The sequence below is a fragment of the Engystomops pustulosus genome, chromosome 6 (assembly GCF_040894005.1).
Source record: "Engystomops pustulosus chromosome 6, aEngPut4.maternal, whole genome shotgun sequence".
In the NCBI taxonomy this organism is placed as follows: domain Eukaryota; kingdom Metazoa; phylum Chordata; class Amphibia; order Anura; family Leptodactylidae; genus Engystomops; species Engystomops pustulosus.
This window is the reverse complement of record NC_092416.1, coordinates 22,434,131-22,456,240: the sequence shown is the minus strand read 5'-3', so window position 1 is coordinate 22,456,240 and position 22,110 is coordinate 22,434,131. Positions and strand designations below refer to the sequence as shown.

At 40.7% G+C, this 22,110-nt stretch overlaps 1 protein-coding gene across 2 annotated transcripts in view; it reads left to right on the top strand.

Annotated features, from left to right (window-relative positions):
• Positions 1–22,110, top strand: part of LOC140134653 (alpha-tectorin-like) — a 54,608-nt gene that overhangs the window by 16,778 nt on the left and 15,720 nt on the right. The window contains exons 2-4 of one of the 2 annotated variants that reach the window (XM_072155117.1): positions 2,325–2,378; positions 3,813–4,133; positions 6,657–6,700. In XM_072155117.1, coding sequence (XP_072011218.1) covers positions 2,327–2,378; positions 3,813–4,133; positions 6,657–6,664 — 381 coding nt within the window. In that variant the 5' untranslated portion in view covers positions 2,325–2,326 and the 3' untranslated portion in view covers positions 6,665–6,700. Of the gene's footprint in view, positions 1–2,324; positions 2,379–3,812; positions 4,134–6,656; positions 6,701–17,577; positions 17,726–22,110 lie in introns of those variants that run through there. The other variant, XR_011856367.1, reaches the window with a different exon arrangement.

Below are 22,110 nucleotides of genomic sequence, written 5' to 3'. Positions count from 1 at the left end.
TCACTAGGACTATTACTGGGACTATTCTAGGGCTATTACTAGGACTATCACTAGGGCTATTGCTAGGGCTATTACTAGGACTATTACTGGGACTATTATAGGGCTATTGCTAGGACTATCACTAGGGCTATTACTAGGGCTATTATTAGGACTATTAATAGGGCTATTACTAGGACTATTACTAGGGCTATTACTGGGACTATTACTAGGGCGAATACTAGGGCTATTACTAGGACTATTACTAGGGCTATTACTTGGGATATTACTAGGGTTACTAATTACGGGGACTATTACTGGGACGATTACTAGGACTACTAATAGAACTATTACAAGGACTATTACTAGGGATATAACTAGACACACCTACCCAATGCGAGTAAATAATAGAAGTACCACAAATGGTTATCAAAATTCACAAAACTTTATTGAAATATTGTCCTTTTTGTAAATTACCTTAGTCTTATTATATTTGGGTCTTGGTGCTATGTACATCTATGCTTTAGTTATGGTTTTCCATACTATTTTAAACATTTTAAATTCTAATTTTAATCTATATATTTCTTGTATCCCTCTTTATTTGTTTGTCTTTTATTTTATGTAGCTCCTAATGTACAGATCGGCCTATCATCACATGAGACCTATGGACATTTTTGGACAACGAAAAGAATGACCTTACATATTCACCTGTTCCTCAGCCGCCTTATGAATAAAACCCAATGACTTTGCCCCCCTTTTTTTCCACATTGTCACGTTTTTTCACTGAGCACGTTTTTTCACTCTGCATGTCACGATTCACTCCCCTTTTTAATTTTGCATTTACATGCACTTTTTTTTTTGATCAATTTTCATATTTGCACTTTAATAATTATATTGACTGTATATATTGTCTTCATGTTTCACTTATTGGATTAATTTGATATTATTGTGTCTTAATCAAAATGAGCTTGTTCCTCATTTGCTTTTGCACACTACAGTATATGCACTTTATTATTAGGTATCTATGGTAATCAGGAGACACTACCTGTGGTTTGATATCGCTAGTATAAGCACGGGCGAGATCTCGCGAGAGTGACGTTACGCTCCTCCGGGAATCTCGATCTATAATTATATTGATTGTATATATATCTATTCTATGTATTTATATTATTGTATTTCATTCAAAATGCTTTTGCACATTTTAGCACATGCACTTTATTATAAGGCATCCATGGCAACCAGGAAACATTACCTGTAGTTAGATATTGCTGATGCGTTCACCAGCGAGATCTCGCGAGAGTGACGTCATGCACCTCCGGGATCTCGCGCGAGTAACCATCTAGGAGACAAGCTGTTAGCAGCCTGGTCCCGCTTCATTATATCGTACATGTATGGCGCTGATAGCGCTCACAGGACAAGGTAATTTATGACTAATTACGTCCAGATAGACATTGGCTGGTCTGTGTATAAATTAGTGGGATTCTTTGTATGTGGCACTCCCCCAGAAGAAGCCTTGGAGGCGAAACACGTGTCGGGGTCCTTGCACATTACTGCGGTCTGTATATACTTTACATTAGTGGTTCATCCCATGATCCCCATATCTTTCTGTTGCTTGTTGGTTCCCTAGACCAAGCAGATTTATAGGATTGTATCTTTATCATAATATTGTGTACTGTTGGACACTCTATAGGACGGATAGGGTCCTTGTTTATAACAGCGTTGCATCATGAGGGATAATACCACTTTTTTACGAATTATCATCCGGGTTTGTGCATTGTAAATTAGTCTGTGTGTTGTTCTTGCGTTTCTATTTTATCCCTACGGGAAGCTTTTTTCGATATTTCAATAAAGTTTTGTGAATTTTGATAACCATTTGTGGTACTTCTATTATTTACTCGCATTGGGTAGGTGTGTTTGGTTTAGGAGAGGAGGTGGTGTGTTTTGCCCTGCTGCCACCCCCATACAGTGTTTGGTGTATTAGGGATATAACTAGGACTATAACTAGGGCTATTAATTGGACTATTACTAGGACTATTACTAGGACTATTACTGGGACTATTACTAGGGCTATTTTTAGGGCCATTACTTGGACTATTACTGGGACTATTACTATTACTAGGGCTATTACTTGGACAATTACTGGGATCATTACTGGGGCTATTACTATGGCTATTACTAGTACTATTACTGGGACTATTCTAGGGCTATTACTAGGACTATCTCTAGGGCTATTACTAGGACTATTACTGGGACTATCACTCGGGCTATTACTAGGACTGATCATAGTACTTGGCCTCCTATGACTTATCACTGCTGCCTGTTCTTTTTTTCTTTCTCTTTCTTCACAGAAATGCGGAGTCTCTGGATCTCTCAGTTATGGATATTGGGTGCAGTATTTTATGGTGAGAGATCACATGATGCTGGGTATTTATTCTGGGTGATTTTCTATTACAAGTTACAGCAGTTCTGATGGGACTTTAGTAACCACCACATCACATGCACCAAGTAGTCAGAGGGGCTCAGCATAGACAAGGCCGGGGGCAATGTCACATTCATAAAGCAAAATCAGTATAAAACAATGTAAAATAGAAATCAAGCAGGAGACAGAAATTCTGATCACCAGACCCATAACTAATAAGAATGAATAAATGTTAACCCCTTTCTGACCAGAGTGTAAAAGGCTTTAACCCCTTAAGAACGCAGCCATTTTGTGGCTTAAGGCTCAGCCCCATTCTATGGATTCTGACCTGCGTCGCTTTATATGGTTATAACCTTTGAACACTGTTACTTATCTAAACGATTCTGAGATCATTTTTTCCCCACATGTTGTTCTTCATTTTAGTGGTAAATTTTGCCCGATAAGTTTTGCATTAAAATAAAATAAAAATTATACATTTTTTGAAAAATTTTCAAAATTCGAAATCATCTCGTTTTCAGGCAGATAGATTTACCACCTAAATAAGTTGCTGAATAACATTTCCCATTTGTCTACTTTACATTTTCATCATTTTTGAAATGTCTGGATAATTCATTTTGATGTCACGCGGCTTACAAATAGATTATCGATTTTCCATATTTTCAGAATTGGCTATTTTGGGATAAATACAGTTTTGAATGAAAATTTAAATTTAATTTAATAAAATATAACATTAATAACCCCCTTTATATCAACCCGTTTTCAAATCTGTGCCCCACAAATCAGAAACAGCTTTTAGGAAGATTGTTAACCCCTTGAGATTTTCATAGTAACTACATCAAAATGAAAGTGAAATTTAGAATGGTCAAATTTTATCATCTTACAATTTGTTCTGCGATGTGGGGGGTGCAGAGACCCCCCACATGTGGCCGTTACTTGTTTTATGGGCACAGCGAGGTGCAGAAGGGAAGGAGCACCCTGCAGCTACCAGGATTTTAGTTTCCTCATTGGCCCCTTTTGTAAGCTATAAAATTTTAGCTTTTCCGTTACTGGGGCCATGTGACTGCATTGTTTTTTGCGGGATGAGATGCTTTTTCCAGTGTTACCATTGTGGGGTTGGTATCTCCTATTGTTGAAAATTTATAAACTTTTTTTTACGTCAGGAACAAAAAAGCATCAATTCTGTACTGGATTTTTTTACTCTTTTTTTTTTTTTGGTGTACACCGTATAGCCTAATAATCATGTTATCTTTATTCTATGGGTCAATATGATTACGGGGAAACCATATGTGAATATTTCACTTTAATAATAATAATTATTATTATTTTTATTGTTATTTTACGATTGTCCAAATGTCTTTTTATGTGTTCTGCACGTGAGACTTTTTATGAATTCTTTTGAGATGTATGATTTTTATAGGCTGGGCAGCTTCAAAGGAAGTCCCTGATCATGATCCAAACTGCTCCGATGTTTGTCCTGGAACTTGTCCATTTAGTGAAGAAAGCAAGGAGAAACTTGATGGAAGAAATGATAATTGTGGCAAGTTGTTCAAAAAAGATGGACCTTTCCGAGACTGCATCTCCAAAGTTTGTCCAAATAAGTTTTTCGATGGTTGTCTCTATGATACCTGTAGGAATGATGGAGATAAAGTCATCCTTTGCCAAGCTCTGGAGGCCTATGCAGACACTTGTATAAGTCGTGGGATAAACATCTATGATTGGAGAACATCTTCTCACTGTTGTAAGTACAATAAGCTCAGGTTTAGTTTGCACTTACCGTACATGAGGTATGCCATCGCTTTAGGATCTGGCAGCACAGCAAATGATATGTGAGGTTATAGATGACATCATTCCTGCCACTGATACTGCAATGTAGTATTGTATGAGGAGATAAGTGAAATAAGTAATTACACTAGCACTTGAAAGTAGACATGGCCTCGGCTGCTATGGGATAAAACCTGGCTGAGTGGCTGCCCATCACCCAGCTTCTCACGTTGTGGCTGAATACCAGATCCAAACCCAGTCCGAAATTGGATTTGTGTACACAATCTCACCATCTATGGGGTTCAGGTTCGTCCATCACTATTTATAACCTATGGATCTAATAAGGGAAGGCAGCAGTACCCAATAAAATAGGTGAGTCAAATGGCTACGGGGGTGTTCCTTTTTACCTGACATAAGAGGCGGCACATGACTAACTCAAGATGGATGAAGTGCTTATGGGCAAAATGGCCATCCTTTGTTTTATGCACTCCAGCATATCCTTTGTATATTGCAACATTGGGGCACATTTACTAAGGGTCTGAACAGCGCATTATCGTCGGGTTTCCCCGACTATTTCCGTTTTTTCCCCCATATTTTTCCCATCTTGGTTAGTACCGATCTTTACTGTTTACAAGTTTAATCGCCAACAGTTTTATATATGTTTACATTGAATTCGCTGTAGAAGTTTCATTTCTCCTGAATCCAAGTCAATACAATATCCCACGAAGCTAAAAAAACGTAGACATGAAATTCACAAAACAACCACTAAAGGCAGCACATACACACATACAGGTTGAAGATGGGTGGTGTTAAAATACTGAAAAATCAAAGTCCCTAGCAAATATATGTGAACATGGCCAGATAAGAGAGATGAGCCCAGATGTCCCATTCATACGCTGCCCATGATTGTATTTTGAAAAGTGCAGGGTGAAAATTCTGAATTAAAATCCCTGAGCCACACTTGCATACACACACAGCCAGCTTTATACATTTGATGTGGCATTAGTAGGGCATATTTATTCTTTTTTTAAATTTTACCCCCTCCCCCCCACACCTGTCTGACTCTCCCTCCATGTCTCTCAATCTCTCCCTTCCTCTTACTCACTTTCCATGCCTGTCTCTCATTCACTCTCCTTGTCTGTCTCTCACATTCTCTCACTGTCTGTCTCTCATTCACTCTCCTTGTCTGTCTCTCATTCACTCTCCCTGTCTGTCTCTCACTTACTCACCCTGCCTGTCTCTTGGTTTCTCACTCACTCTCCCTACTTGTCTCTATCTCACTCTCACTGCATGTCTCTCTGTCACATACTCACTCTCCCTGCCTCTCTCTCATTTTCTCACTCTCCCTGTCTGTCTGCCATCTGCTCACTCTCTCTGCCTGTCTCTCACTCACTCACTCACTCTCCATACTTGTCTCTCACTCTCATTGCATGTCTCTCTGTCACTCACTCTTTCTGCCTGTCACTCATCCACTCACTCTCTCTGCCTGTCTCTCACTCATTCACTCTCCCTGCCTGTTTCTCACTCACTGTGCATTTTTTTATATTTTTTTAATGGTTTTACTTTGTCCCAGGGTGGGGCATGAACAAGTGATCATTTTATCACTTGTTCAATGTAGTATACTGCAATACTAATGTATTGCAGCATATTACTATAGTCATCTTATGGATTTTCTGGAAGCACAATCTAATAGTCACTTACTGCCGGAAGCTCTTGGGTCTTTCATAGGAACCCAGGGCTGGCATGAAAGTAGTCAGCACCAGGATACCGATCCCCCGGGTGAGAATATTTAATAATTCCTTTATTTATATAGCACACACAGATTATGCAGCGCTGCACAGAACTCTCCAAATCAGTCCCTGTCCCCATGGGGGCTCACAATCTACCAATATGTTTTTTGGAGTGTGGGAGGAAATCAGAGGATCTGGAAGAAATCCAGGATGACATTAAACAGCTGGGATCACGAGTATTGAGATTGTAGCTGATACTGCAGGAGCCCATCTTTCACTTGGTGTTGGTGGAAAAAGACACATGACGTTTGACTCCAGAAAAGGCAATCCCTAACCAAATTTTTACTTACGATATATATATATATATATATATATATATATATATATATATATATATATTTGTATTAGTGTAATATGCAGCTTTCCCACACAAGTTTAAATCACTAGTTAGATCCCCTACATATTACAGACGGACCTCTCTGCCCCTTGAGACCTCTGGTGATCTCTCTGGATGTTACTATGGTCCCAGACTGCAATGATCAGCTGTAAGGTGTCTATAGTAATCCTTGTTCCGATTACAGCTAAAAAGTTTCAAAATCCAATAGTCACTGGGGCAAAAAAATTTTTGTCTGGATCTACAATTTTGAAATATACAGTTCCAAATTACATACAAATTCAACTTAAGTACAAACTGAAGGAACCTATCTTGTACTGAGGAAATATAAGTAAGACTTGTCACACGGGGTAACTCTCTGCTTTATTTTTTAAAGGTGGCTGAATGAAGGATTGGGCAGCACTGGACATTTTACATGATGTGAGTATTTACTGACCCTTACTTAAAGTCTAATGAAAAAATACTTTTTTTCTTCCAGTGTGATGAGCAATATCTATCAATCTCATATTTATCTATTTCATATTTATCTGTCTACAGTGGATACAGAAAATATTCAGACCCCATTACATTTTTTACTCTTTGTTTTATTGTAGCCAATTGGTGAGATCAAAAAAGTTCTTTTTTACTCTTTAATTTGCACTCTGCACACATGTTGACAGAAATGTAATTTAATTGAACAAGAAAAACTTAAATATCTCATGGTGATAAGGATAAGTATTCAGCCCCTGGTGATAAGCATTCAGCCCATGGTGATAAGTATTCAGCCCCCGTGATAAGACATGTGGTTATTCCAAAGTTCTTCCATTTAAGGATTATGGAGGCCACTATGCTCTTAGGAATCTTGATTGCTGCAAAAAATCTTTTGTAATTTTAGCTACATCTGTGTCTTGCCACAATTCTGTCTTTGAGCTCCCTCAGCAGTTCCTTAGACCTCATGATTCTCATGTGCTCTGACATGCACTGTGAGGTCTTATATAGACAGGTGTGGGCCTTTACTAATCAAGTCCAATCAGTTTAATTAAACACAGCTGGACTTCAAACAAGGAGTAGAACCATCTCAAGGAGGATCAGAAGGAAATGGACAGCATGCGAGTTAAATATGACTGTCACAGCATTTCATTTTTTTCTGTTGAGATGGGGAGCAGAGTATTAATGAGCTTTTGATCTTACCAATTGGCTGCAATGAAAAAAAGGTGAAGAATTTAAAGGGGTCTGAATGCTTTACGTACCCCCTGTATTTTCTTTCTAAATTGTAGTTCTCTCTATCTATATCATTTATTTTTCAGACCCCCTCCCCTTCCTTTCTTTGCAATCTGTATACATTATTATATATAACTGATGTGCAGATAATCTCACATTCATATATAGGATGTAAATGACCATTAATCATTATCTCTGTCACAGATCCTAGATGCTGCTGCTACAACTACTACTACTACGGGAAATGAGCTGTAGACCAGGACACTACAATCATCATCTCAAATCACCGGCACAGAAAAAAATGTAGGAGGGGGGCACATATTTTGATTACTTAAAATTTTATTTCACAAAAATATTGTATTAAATAATCTTCAACTTCAGGATAAAATCTACAATAATGGCTGATTCTAAGAAAACAATAAAGATGATGCATAAATCTGACTATGAGATTATTCTCCAGGTTTTTAGACTTTGTTGCAGAGAGAGGAGCAACTTTTGTCGCATCTAAACCTTCATAAAGCAGCAAAGAGAATGTGCGAGAGTCTGTCTGTCCTAAGTGTGCAGGGTCCAAAGTGGGACTTAGGATAAAGTGAGTTAAGATTAAGGGACTTTAGGAGGTACCTGCTGAATTTTTGTGGTGTTATGGAAATTCATATGTAACACCTCAACACTCTGCGGCATGCTAGAATGGCGCGTAGTCCCTCTAGCATACTAGAGCATAGTACTAGTAAGGCGTTGATCTAAAATGAGTTCAGCTCTGCACCGAAGCATCGAGAATCGCAGGTTGTGGTAATCTGGGGTGTCAGCAGGTGTGAGCTCCGAGCGGCGGTGTTAACCATTTAAATTCCGCGGTCAGAGCGACTATGACAATAATATGGCTGCAGGAATATTCCCCCTGCTCGATTGGCCTCCCCAGAACCTTTATTTGGGTGGTGTCAATTATTGCTATGGCAACCAGAAATCCTGAGCTAAGACCCCCGGGCTGTCTATAGTAAATGCCTGTAAGGTCCTATTACATACAGGACCTTACAGGCACGGGGTCAGCCTATGCATATTTCAGTAATGCCGGGTATTATAATGAATAAGCAATGAAATGATTACTTGTTTATGTTCCATGGTGGGACAAGTCTAAAAGTTTTTTTTCAAAAAGTGAAAAAAGTTTTTAAATAAAAATAAATTAATCAAAAAGCCTTTAAGCCCTGTTACATATTACACTTACATATACAATTAAAAAAGTGAAAATCACCATACAAATATGTAGTATCGACACAAAGTCATTATTATACCTGCAAGATGAATGCTGTAAAAAATTAATAAAAAAAAACACCAAAAATAATGATTTTTACCTATTTTGTCGCACATAAAATGTGTGAGCCCTCTCCATTTACCCGTAGCCGACGTGTGACGCACAGATATATCACACGTTGGTAAGAAGTTAAAAACAGTAATGATTTCCAAAAAAGTCAATTCTGAAATCTCTTTGAAAATATGGAAAACAATGTTTGATTTGTAAGCCGCGTGACATCAAAATAAATTATCCAGACATTTAAAAAATTATGAAAAAGTAAAGCAGACATATGGGAAATGTTATTCGGCGACCAATTTAGAAACACATTTATCTGCCTGAAAAAAAGATAATTTCAAATTGAGGCTGAGCCTCAAAGGCTAAATGTAAAATTATTGTGATTTTACCAAATTATTATATGTGATTCCCCCGTTGATGCCTACTTTGTGCTGCTCATCCTTTTCTTTCCTGAAAGTGTTTGACAAAAACTTTATCACTGGAGATGAAGTAGGTGGAGACTAATGTCTATCAGTCTATGCCCTCAACCTGAGGCCAGATTAGCTTACCCACAGATCCCATGATGCCTTGAGTTCTCTCTCAAAGTAATTTAGCATTAAATCTATTTAGTTTCCCACAAGTAAATCCACTGAACACTGCACGTACAGGATGTATATGGTGACAGTCTGGCAGCTTCTATCACATGGAGGAGCAGGGAATATGTAATAAGTGGTAGAAATCCTGAGTAATCCAATTACAAGAAGTATATAGCCTGTGCTGTGGGAGCACTAAGGGTTAATAGTTTATCTACACAGAGCTGATACTGCCGATGACAAGGAGGGGGAGAGGCATAACATGAGGAGAGGACAGGGACACAGAAAGTTCTGTAGATTCACAGACTGGGATGGAGGGACTGATAGGGAACAGGGGAGATCATGTACCTCACTATTCTGTGCAGGAGACACACCCAGCTCTGCTACATTCACTGTCACATGCCCTCCTTCCCCATGAGCAAGGAGCAGCAGCTCCTCCCCTCCCATGAAACCAACTGAGAAACAAACTTTAAACAAAGTATGGACTCCAGTGCTTGTCCGCAGAGGAAGCAGCTATTGCAGCTCTGAGGTAATTTGTGGGGTATAGCAAAGAAACAACTGCATATAAGTCACAAAGAAAATAGGCAAAGTTCATTTACATTCCATGAGCTACAGATTTGTGGGGAAAATATGTTTACAGTCACTATTTAAGCTATAAACTGGCTACGTCCTTAAAGGGTTAACCAAGTTTTGTTTGGTTGTTGTATTCCCCATTAGTACAATGGACTTCATAAGTGGCAATGCTACGCAGTGTCAATCCTGCGCCATGTATGCTTTCCTTCAGCAACAATCGAGGGTTATACAGCTGTGTGAGGGGCTTACTACTCAGGCATGCCTCACTGGAATGTCCGTAGCTTGGGCACCCTGAAAAAAAATTATGATCTGGGACTAAATTAGAATGCATGACCCTCCTGTTATTTGCTTGAAGATAACCCATCTTGACCCGATGTTAGAAAAACCTTGGATTCAATGGGCACCACATTCATGCCACAGGTCGTTGTCTAGAGGGGTTTTACTAATTCACAAGTCGTGCATTGGGACCCAATGGATGTTAGGGAATTTACCGTGCACGCATTGATGGTGCTCCATACAACATACTAGGCATCTGCAGCCTCTAGGTTTATTATACAAAGCGACACTATTTGCAGCTGCTTATCCACACGCCACAACTATTTGCAATGGGAGATTTGAACTTATTGCATAACCATCAACTTGACAGACAGCATCCCGGGAGCCCTCAGCAGGTCAATTTACAGACCGCTAATTTAGAGCTATTCATACCTAAAATGGGATGGGTGAATTACTGGAGACATATATTTCCTACGACTCTCATGCTATAGTCCCTCCTTTTACTCCCTCTCCCATATTGGTTACATCCTTGGGTCTTCTTCACTATTAACTCCTCTGGTCATTCTCCAATGCAATATTTCGTGGGCGGACCGACCAGGTTGACAGCGCACAGGGTCAGAATCCATGCTTTCTGACATGGCTCTATTGGTCTACAGCAGTGATGGCGAACCTTTTAGAGACCGAGTGCCCAAACTACAACCAAAACCCACTTATTTAACCTGATGTGCCAAAGTACCATTTTAAGCAGTAACTTATTGCTACCTGTACTTCCACTTCTTTAATTGTATCGGTTGCCTGAGGCCACCAATACAGTTGAAACAAGGAGGGCAAATTCAGACTATCATTGTAGCTTCTCTCCAGGGTCTCTCTGTTTAGAAAGAATGGTGGGTCCAGCATGAAGACCTCCAAAGATGCACTTCTTTCAACACCTTCTCACTTTTCAAGCAGTTCCAAACAGTCAATGAAGTGTCGCTGTAAAATAGTGCTGTGCGCAGCATCTCATAAGTTGCCTGGGACTGCAGGAAGATTTAATGGATTTGTTCCTATTTGGTGAACTCTGTCCTGGGCTGATGGCCTGAGTGCCCACAGAAAGGGCTCTGAGTGCCACCTCTGGCACCAGTGCCATAGGTTCGCCATCACTGGTCTACAGGTTAGGATCCCATCATGGGGTTCCTGAAGCACACCTAGACGCACAGCTGGAGGGACTCTGGGGATGTTCTCAAAGGCTTCCTTACAGCTGAAAGAGCTATTTTAGGAATGAGATCACTGAGGGGGTGACCCCGCAGTAGCAAGGAGCTATAGTTAATAGATTCACACAATTTTGTAACGATCTCTACTCTTCCATGGTAGACAAAACCCCTGAAGAGATTCAGTTATACATGGAGATATAGGGGCAGATTTACTTACCCGGTCCATTCGCAATCCAGCGGTGGGTTCTCTGTCGAGGATTCGGGTCTTCCGGCGATTCACTTAGGTAGTGCGCCCGATGTCCACCAGGTGTCGCTGCTGCGCTGAAGTCCATCGAAGTTCACTGGAGTTCACCTTCCATTGCTGGGTGCAATTAAGCACATGTCAAGCGACACTTGACACTTGGCCGGATGGTCATCCTAAAGAGGTCTATACTAGGTACAATGAACTGCTGCACAACAATCTATTACAGCTGTACAACACTGCACTCCCCAAAGGGTCGCTGCCCGACTCTTTGTCAGATGCTACTGTAGTTCTCGGTCTCATGAGATGTCTACAAAATTATGAATTGGGACCCTGTTTCTACCGCTGGATCTCTATACTTTTTTTAACCCCCTAAGAGTAAATTATTGATTAATGGGGAGTTCTCCCTGGAATTCCTCCTGCGTTGAGGCACCTGGTAAGGATTCCCTCTATTGCCTTTGCTTTTTGCATTGGTTATAGAGATCCTCGCACTTAAAATTAGCAGTGACTTAATTTATACAGTTATATCCATAGACCCTACAGAAGACAGAGTAAGGTTCTATGTGAATGACATGATATTTTTCCTCTCCTATTCTTCCTCCTCCCTACAAGGAGCCATTACTATCATCGATGAATTTTGTTCTTTCCTATGTCTCCAGGTGAACTGGACAAAGTCAGTTTACATGTTACTGGGTACTTCACCATGGCAAGGTCATATGTCAGGACTAAAGATGGTCTCCTCCTTCAAATATTTAGAAATCAATATCTAAACTCCAACACTCAGCACAACAAATCACTGATCCAATGCTGTTATTTGCCATAACTAAATTAAATAAAGGCCTGTAAATCTCTTCCACTGTCGTTCGCAGGCCATATAAATCCAGATAAATCTGAACTGATAATACTCCTGTAAAAGATCGTTATCTAGGGCTCAAACAGTTGTTCCTTGGGCGCTGGGTCTCCACTACTAGGCAAACACACCAGTTCCTTACTGTTTGCACAAGTAAGCAAAAAAAAAATAGTTTTAATGCTGTTACCCTACTTTGGATGTCACATTTTTGGTTTATAATCACTTATTTTAAAGGGACAATGCAATAACTATTTACTCTAATAGTAGTTCTCCCTGGGGCGTTCCCGATGGGTGTGTGAGTGGATCCCTGCCTAAATGGTAAATAGGAGGCCCTTGTTGCTTTGGGACAGGGATCACACGGAGACAAGGGATGTCAACCATAAACTCATAGTTCCTTTATTCCGGAACATGGCAAACTTCAGCATAGGCAACAATTCATCTGGTCCAGGTCTCTGGTTGAATCTATCTGACAAAGAAATTCTCACAGCCTGGTTTAGATATAAGCAAATGATGAAGTCTGTAGAGTTCCACATACCATGGCACCTTCTATATTCCATTAAGGAAATGAATACTTCGGAGATATATATCTCTCAACACTATTTTATTTCTAAACTCCGTACAAGCATTAAATTCTATAAAGATAATAAATACATAAAGCCTCTTAGCTACACGTTTCCGAGCATTAAATGACACTTTTTTGTAAGGAAAGTAGTGCACTGTCGCCAAACGATGGGTCGGTGACATCATTACTCTAATTTGTTATGGTTTACATTTTCATTCATAAGTATTTGATGGTGACTTCCGTTCTTAGGAACACTTCCTACTTAGCTTTTTGTCTCTTTTTCAGGGACTTGTCAGTGTGTGGTAATTGTTTCATTTAAAAACTGGTAAAAAAATACATTTATCTTTAATGTTGTATAAGTAAACAACTATTGGAGTCTGAATGATAATTTATATTATATATATATATATATATATATATATATATATATATATATATATATATACCCGATGTTTCCATGTTATTCTTCAATTTGTTTTGTGAATGCTGTCGCCCTCTGGTGGGGAGAAATAAGAAATGCAAGATTTATGTTTAACAAGGGTATTCTCGCTAGGAATCACAACAGCGGTCAGATCCAGAAGATGTCTTTCATCGCTTAGTTCCGGCAGTGAGTAAGTTTGCGCTGATCCAGTTGTTACACTCTGTTCTAGGAGTTCTTCATTCCGGGAGTGGATTAATTTGCACTGATCTGGGTTTTACATCGGAGTGTTCTTCTTCCCAAGGCCAGAAATATGATACATCTCTACAATGTATGATACATTTTTTAAATTTTTATTAACCTTATGTTTTATCTTAATATGGCAAGAAAGTTTCTCGAAGCCCAATTTGATATTACATCTATAGGTGTTTAATCTGTTGTGAAGTTCCTGTGTAGTTCTTACTATATACCAGTGGTGGCGAACCTATGGCACGGGTGCCAGAGGTGGCACTCGGAGCCAATTCTGTGGGCACTCAGACCATCACCCTAGGACAGAGTTTACCAAATAGGACCAAATCCACCAAGTCCCAGGCAACTTAAGAGATGCTGCTCTCAGCGCTTTCTTTAAAGCAACAATTCATTGGCTGTTAGGAACTGCGGGCAAAGTTAGAAGGTGTTGACAGAACTGCAATATCTTTGGAGGTCATCCTGCAGGACCAACCATTTTTCCTCTACAGAGAGACCCTGGAACAAAGCTGCAACGAGAGTCTGAATTTGCTCCCCTTCTTTCAACTGTATTGGTGGCCTTAGGGGGGGGGGGAGAACAGGTAGCAAGATGTGGAAGAACAGGTAGCAATAAGTTACTGCTTAAAATTCCATGTTGGCACTTCACGGGAAATAAGTGCACTTTGGTTGTAGTTTGGGCACTCTGTCTCCAAAAGGTTCGCCATCACTGCTATATACTGTTTATTACAGTGACACATTATGGCAGTGATGGCGAACCTTTTAGAGAGTGCCCAAACTACAACCAAAATCCAATTATTTGCCGTGAAGTGCCAACATTACATTTTAAGCAGTAACTTATTGCTACCTGTTCTTTGACATCTTTCAATTGTATCGGCCCCCGGAGGCCACCAATACAGTGGAAAGAAGAAGGGCAAATACAGACTATGATTGTAGCTTCTCTAAAGGGTCTCACTGTACAGTAAGAATGGTGGTTCTTTGGAAGATCTCCAAAGATAATGCAGCCCTGTCCACACCTTCTCAATTTTCCCGCAGTTCCAAACAGACATTGAAGTGTCGCTTGGTGAACTCTGTCCTGGGGTCGATGGCCTGGGTGCCCACAGAAAGGGCTCTGAGTGCCACCTGTGGCACCCGTGCCATAGGTTCGCCACTGCTGCATTATGACATATAACACATAATCAGATTTACAGGTAAGATATTGCTTGATATTAAACGTTAAACTTATTTACTTACCCGGTCCAGTCGCGATCCCGCGCGCGTTGTCCGACGCAGATTCGGGTCTGCCGGGATTCACTAAGATCCGCTCGCCCTATATCCAGCAGGTGTCACTGCTGCTCTGAGGTCTGCTGGAGTTCACCTTCTTTGTCCCGGTGTATGTAAGTGCTAATCTTGCAACACAAATTCTTTTTTAAATTCTGCGGTTTTAACAAATCCGTTGGGTTGTCCGACGGCCATGCCCCCTGATTTCTGTCGCGTAAAAGCCAGCGCCGATGCCGCACAATCCGAGCGCATGCGCCAAAATCCCGGGGCAATTCTTTGCAACATTCACAGTTTTTTTTTTACATTTAAACGATCCAGACTGCATGTTAGAATCTATTTGAAAAAATGTTTTACTGATTTTTTTACTATTGAGTTTAGGTGTAGGTATTCTGTTGGGAGCCATTTTTTTCATAGAACTGTTCAGATAATGATACAATAAACAAGTGGAATTATTGAAATAAAAGATTTTCAAGAAAAATCTTATCCCAAAATGCTTATACAAGATGCATAGCCTCGAAAACACAGAAATTTCTTTTGGAACCAAACAACAATACCACTTGTACAATGGATAAATTTAAACATAACTTCATAACCACATAAAATACTCAGCATATGGAAATAAGGAAAGCACTAGAAAATAACTGGCATATCTTAAAAGCTGACCCGATCTTGGGAAAAACTATTCCAGATAACCCCAAGATAACCTACAGAAGAGGGCGTAGCTTAAAAAATCTTCTGGCTCCCAGCAGAATACCGACAATTAAACTCGATAGTCAAAAAAGGATCCAAAAAATCTGTAAACAATTTTTGCAAACAGATTCTAACATCCAACCCGGATCCTTTAACTGTAAACAGAAAAACTGTGAATGTTGCAAAGAAATCACACATGCTCAGATAAACTTTACTCCTAACTCACAGGAACTACACAGGAACTTCACAACAGATTATAACACCCATAGATGTAATATCTAATTGGGGTTTGGGAAACATGACCTTTCTCGCCATATTAAGATAAAACATAAGGATCAACAAAATGAAAAAATCTTAATCACACCGATTGACAGAATTCCGAAGATGAACATATGAAAAACGTAAGAAATGTGAAATGTACAGAATTTATAAACTTAAAGGAAACCTTCCATTTGATGTGATGCATTATGAAGCAAACATACCTTGAGAATGCTATAGCTACACTGATCCAGGATCATATCTTGGTTCATCCCTGAGCTGAGTGGTTTTGATTATGAAACAGATATAACATTATGATAATGAAGCTCTGACGCTTCAATGGCTCCTTCAGGGCTTGGTTCAGGGCCTGTACTAGCAGTGAGTTTTTCTCTGCAGGAGATGATGATAGAATCCCTGGGTTGTGCCTGAAGGCAGAATAATCAATTGCTGCACCATCCCCCACCTGCTGTGTATGAGTGATCCAGCTCGAGGTTGATTAACAAGCTCCCATGTAATAATGTTTTTATGTCAGCCAGCCTGACGCAGCATTACCAAGGTCCTGAATATTATAATTGTTTTTTCAGCAAAACCACTCTAACTACAGCAATCTCAAGGTATGTTTGCTTCATAATGCATCAAATCAAATGATAGATTTCCTTTAATATACTTGTACCATACAGTCTTAATGAAGCCACAGAAATCATTACATAAATATCCCAGAGAAAATTAATCTATATAAAAGAAGATAAATCAACCTCTAAACTCACCAAGAGAGAAAAATTCTAATGATTATATGACTAACATATGTATTTTTATCCTGGCATGGGAAAGAACACACAGATCAGTGCAAATTAATCCACTCCCGGAACAAAACTAGAAACAACATCTTCCGGTTCCGACTAGAGATGAGCGAACATACTCGTCCGAGCTTGATGCTCGTTTGAGCATTAGCGTACTCGAAACTGCTCGTTGCTCGGACGAATACTTTGCCCGCTCGAGAAAATGGCATCTCCCGCCGTTTTGCTTTTTGGCGGCCAGAAACAGAGCCAATCACAAGCCAGGAGACTCTGCACTCCACCCAGCATGACGTGGTACCCTTACACGCCGATAGCAGTGGTTGGCTGGCCAGATCAGGTGACCCTGGAATAGACTAGCCCCTGCCTGCGCTGCTTGGATCATTCTGTGTCTGGATGCCGCTAGGGAGAGAGCTGCTGCTGGTCAGGGAAAGCGTTAGGGTGTTCTATTAGCTTACTGTTAGGCAGGAGTGAGTCTACAAGAACCCAACAGCCCTTCTTAGGGCTACAATAACGTTATACTTTTTTTTTTTTTATTTGCTTGTGGCTGGGCTTGCTGGCACTAGTAGTGCAGCTAGTACCATATTGTGAGGAATTTGCAGGGGGACTTGCTACCGTTGTGTTTAGCTCTTAGTGACACACATATCCACCTCAAACACCAAAGTGGGAAAATTTATTAGGGGTTTGAGTAGAATTAGGCACAGTCTGCTGATTTATTTATTTTTTTTTACCTTTATTTCATTTTATAGCTCAAACTCATCTTGCAAAGCAGTGTGCTTTCAGTGTCGGCTACAAAATAGCCATAGGAGAACCCCAACGGCTTACTTAGGCCTACAATAGCGTTATATTTTCCTTTTTTTTGTTTGTCCAAATAAGTTTTTCGATGGTTGTCTCTATGATACCTGTAGGAATGATGGAGATAAAGTCATCCTTTGCCAAGCTCTGGAGGCCTATGCAGACACTTGTATAAGTCGTGGGATAAGCATCTATGATTGGAGAACATCTTCTGACTGTCGTAAGTACAATAAGCTCAGGTTTAGTTTGCACTTACTGTACATGAGGTATGCCATCGCTTTAGGATCTGGATCTTTTTACCTGACATAAGAGGCGGCACATGACTAATTCAAGATACCTGAAGTGCTTATGGGCAAAATGGCTATCCTTTGTTCTATGCACTCCGGCATATACCTTGTATATTGCAACAATGGGGCACATTTACTCAGGGTCCTAACGGCGCATTATCGTCGAGTTTCCCTGACTACTTCCGTTTTTTTCCCCCATATTTTTTCCCATCTCGGTTAGTACCGATCTTTACTGTTTACAAGTTTAATCGACAAAAGTTTTATAAATGTTTACATTGAATTTGCTGTAGAAGTTTAATTTCTCATGAAGCCAAGTCAATACAATATCCCATGAAGCTAAAAAAAATGTGGACATGAAATTCACAAAACAACCACTAAAGGCAGCACATACACACATACAGGTTGAAGATGGATGGTGTTAAAATAGTACCTAGCAAATATATGTGAACATAAGAGATAAGAGAGATGAGCCTAAATTTCCCATTGATACGTTGCCCATGATAGTAAATAAATGCTCGTGGATATAACAAAATAGAACCAGGTAACAGCAAAATTTGTATCTATCTCTCCCTGTCTGTCTCTCACTCACCCTGCCTGTCTCTTGGTCTCTCACTCACTCTCCCTTTCTTTCTAACTCTCCCTGTGTGTCTCTCTGTCACTCACTCACTCTCCCTGTCTGTCTCTAACCCACTCACTTTTTCTGCCTTACTCTCACCCTCTCAGTCTCTCTGCCTGTCTCTCACCTACTCTTTCTTTCTGCCTGTCTTTAACCCATTCACTCTCTCTACCTGTTTCTCTTTCTCTCACTCACTATCCCTGTTCATCTTGCTGTCTCTCAGTCACTCTCCCTTTCTGTCTCTCACTCACTCTCCTTGCCCTTCTGTCACTCACTCTCCCTGTCTGCCTGTCTCTCACTCTTTCCATCTTACCTCACACATAAGCTGTCTTATGCTCATTGCCTATAGTTCCCAATCAAAGCTCAGTGATCATATTAATGACCTGTGGCAGAACAGCAACCAATCATGGCTCAGCTTCTAATAAGTGTATTTTGAAAAGTGCAGGGCGAAAATTCTGAATCAAAATCCCTGAGCCACACGTGCATACACACACAGCCAGTTTTATACATTTGATGTGGCATTAGTAGGGCATATTTATTCTTTTTTTTAATTTTACCCCCCCCCCACCTGTCTAACTCTTTCTCCATGTCTCTGTGTCACTCACTCTCCCTGCCTGTCTTTCACTAATTCTCCCTGCCTGTCTCTCAATCTCTCGCTCTCCCTTCCTCTTACTCACTCTCCCTGCCTGTCTCTAATTCACTCTTCCTGTTTGTCTCTCATTCACTCTCCCTGTCTGTCTCTCACTTACTCTCCCTGCCTGTCTCTTGGTTTCTCACTCACTCTCCCTACTTGTCTCTATCTTACTCTCACTGCATGTCTCTCTGTCACATACTCACTCGCCCTGCCTGTCTCTCATTCGCTCACTCTCCCTGCCTGTCTCTCATTCGCTCACTCTCTCTGCCTGTCTCTCTCTCTCACTCACTCACTCTCCCTACTTGTCTCTCATTCTCACTGCATGTCTCTCTGTCACTCATTCACTCGCCCTGCCTGTTTCTCACTCACTGTGCATTTTTTTATTTTTTTTTAACGGTTTTACTTTGTCCCAAGGTGGGGCATGAACAAGTGATCATTTGATCACTTGTTCAATGTAGTATACTGCAATACTAATGTATTGCAGCATATTACTATAGTCATCTTTTGGAAGCACGATCTAAAACTCTTGGGTCTATCATAGGAACCCAGGGCTGGCATGAAAGTAGTCAGCACCAGGATGCCGATCCCCCGGGTGAGAATATTTAATAATTCCTTTATTTATATAGTGTGGAAAATGAGAAATGGAATGGCACTCACTGCATCAGCTCCTTTAAATGACGATTTATTTTTGCATACTTACAACAAGACAAAAGAATAGTTGCACATAGAGGGAGGGGAGGACGCAGGGACTCAGCACATGGCAGAAAGGACAGCTGTTTCGCGCTCTCGGCGCTTCGTCTGGCTTGTCTGCTAACACACATGTAAAAACAAGGCAGGCCTTTTAAACCCGTTTGGCCACGCCCCCTAAACTGGAAATGGATTCCATTGGTAGTTAACCTGGGTAGGGAACTCCCAACTAGTGTCGAATGCCTTCAAATAAGTAATGAGTTACATAGCAAACCCACAAGTCAAATGCACTAACCGGTCGTTGGAATGTGCCGTGGTCCGCTTACACCCCGCTGGCATCGATACGGACGGGGCGTGCTGCGCGCAGTCGGCCAGAGTGGGTGCCGGCACGGGTGCTAAGCAACCGCGTCGTACACGTCACGGGCCAGCTGTCACATGACGCGCCCCTCCCTCGGGCGCCGGCCGGGGAGGCGGGGCCAAGCAGCAGGCAGCGCCGCATTAGGCGCACGACTTGAAAGGGTGAGTTCTGTCGCTGTGATTACAGCTAGTATTGCGGCGGCACTAGTAAACCAGGGGAGTGTAGTACAGAATACGTTTATAGTATATATAGGGGGCGGGAGTAGGCAACTAACGGGGCAAAAAAGGGGAAATCCTGCATGACAAATATTTAAATCCATGCCTCATGTATAAACAAATAAACACGGGCGCAAATACTAATTTTTGCCCTTGTAACCTGTGTAAGGTATAACGATAGGGCCAAAAATTAGCTGTGTGTACATAAACGCAGCGAAAAAGACTAAGAAATAAACTATTACAATTTGCACTATTTCTTCACTTATTTTCCCCTTTTGGGGGTGGGGATAGTTAGTGTACATGTTCTGTTGTTTCTCGTAATCATATAAACGCATGTTGTGGATCATATCAAATAAAGACACTCATGTCTAATTTAGAGGACCTAAAGCTCCTGTACGTAGTATCCACCTGCCCTCTTTCTGTAAAAGGAGGCGTTGTCTGTCGCCCCCTCCTCTCAAAACAGGTATTCGTTCTAAGCCTGCAAAACGCAAAGTTTTAGGGTCGGAGTTATGATGTGTTCTCATATGTTCGATTAGTCTAGGTGCGCCTGTACCTGTCCTCAGGGATCTGGTGTGTTCATAGAACCGTCTATTTAAACTTCTAATAGTTTTCCCTACATAGAAGTAGCCACAGTCACAAAAAATCACATAAACGACATAGTCCGTCTTACATGTTATGAGGTGTTTCAATTTAGCTACTTGGCCTCCACAGTTTATCTCTTTCGCTTTGATAAACTGCGTGCAGTAACTGCAGTTGCCACACGGGTAGTTGCCTTTTGGGATGCTTGTTTCTAGCCAATTGTCGGTGGTGGGATTGAATGCACTTCTAACTAACTCCGACTTTATAGTTCTCCCCCTTCGAAATGTTATAAGGGGGCCCCCCGCTGCTACTTGTGCAAGCTCTCTATCTGACTCTATTATGTGCCAGTTAGACCTGATGACTGATTTAATCAATTCGGCTTGAGGTGTGAAATTAAAGGAGAAAACAAATCTTTCATTATCCGTTTTACCTCTCTGTTTCTTGCGGGCTTTTTTGCCACTTCGTAATATTTCCCTGTTCTTTTTTGCTCTTTCAAAGGCTTCTTCTATGATTATCTCTGGGTAGTCCCTTGCTCGAAGTCTAGTTTTTAGCGCTTGGGATTGCATCAAGAAACCTTCTTCTGTGCTATTAATGCGGGCCACTCGTACAAACTGTCCATACGGGACTGCTTTCTTAACATATCTAGGGTGGTAACTCTGAAAATGTAGGAGAGCATTTTTTGCTGTACTCTTTCTAAACACTTCTGTTTCAAGGGTTCCATTCTTTTCTATCACCAGGACATCCAAAAATTCCAGGCGGGTACCTCCTATGTTGTATGTAAATAACATGTTCATGTCGTTATGTGTGTTTAAATGATGGACCATATCCTTGAACTGTTGTTCTGTTCCTCTCCATACCATAAAGACGTCGTCCACATAACGTTTATATGTCTGTATACATCTCAAGAAGGGGTTGCTCACCGAAAATACATATTTGTCTTCGAATATGGCCAGAAAGAGGTTGGCGTATGTGCAGGAGACCGGGGTCCCCATCGCCGTTCCCTCTCTCTGGCCATACCAAATGTTGTTGTGTTGAAATGCATTGTGTGTTAACACGAAGTGTAAGACATTACATATAAAGTCTATATAGCCCTTGTTTTTGTCTGCCTGAGTTAGAATGTCTCTTATGGCTTTTATCCCCCTGTCGTGGGGTATTCGAGTGTACAAACTCTCCACGTCTATGGATACTAATAAGTCTCCTGGTTGCCATGACAGATCTTGTATTATGTC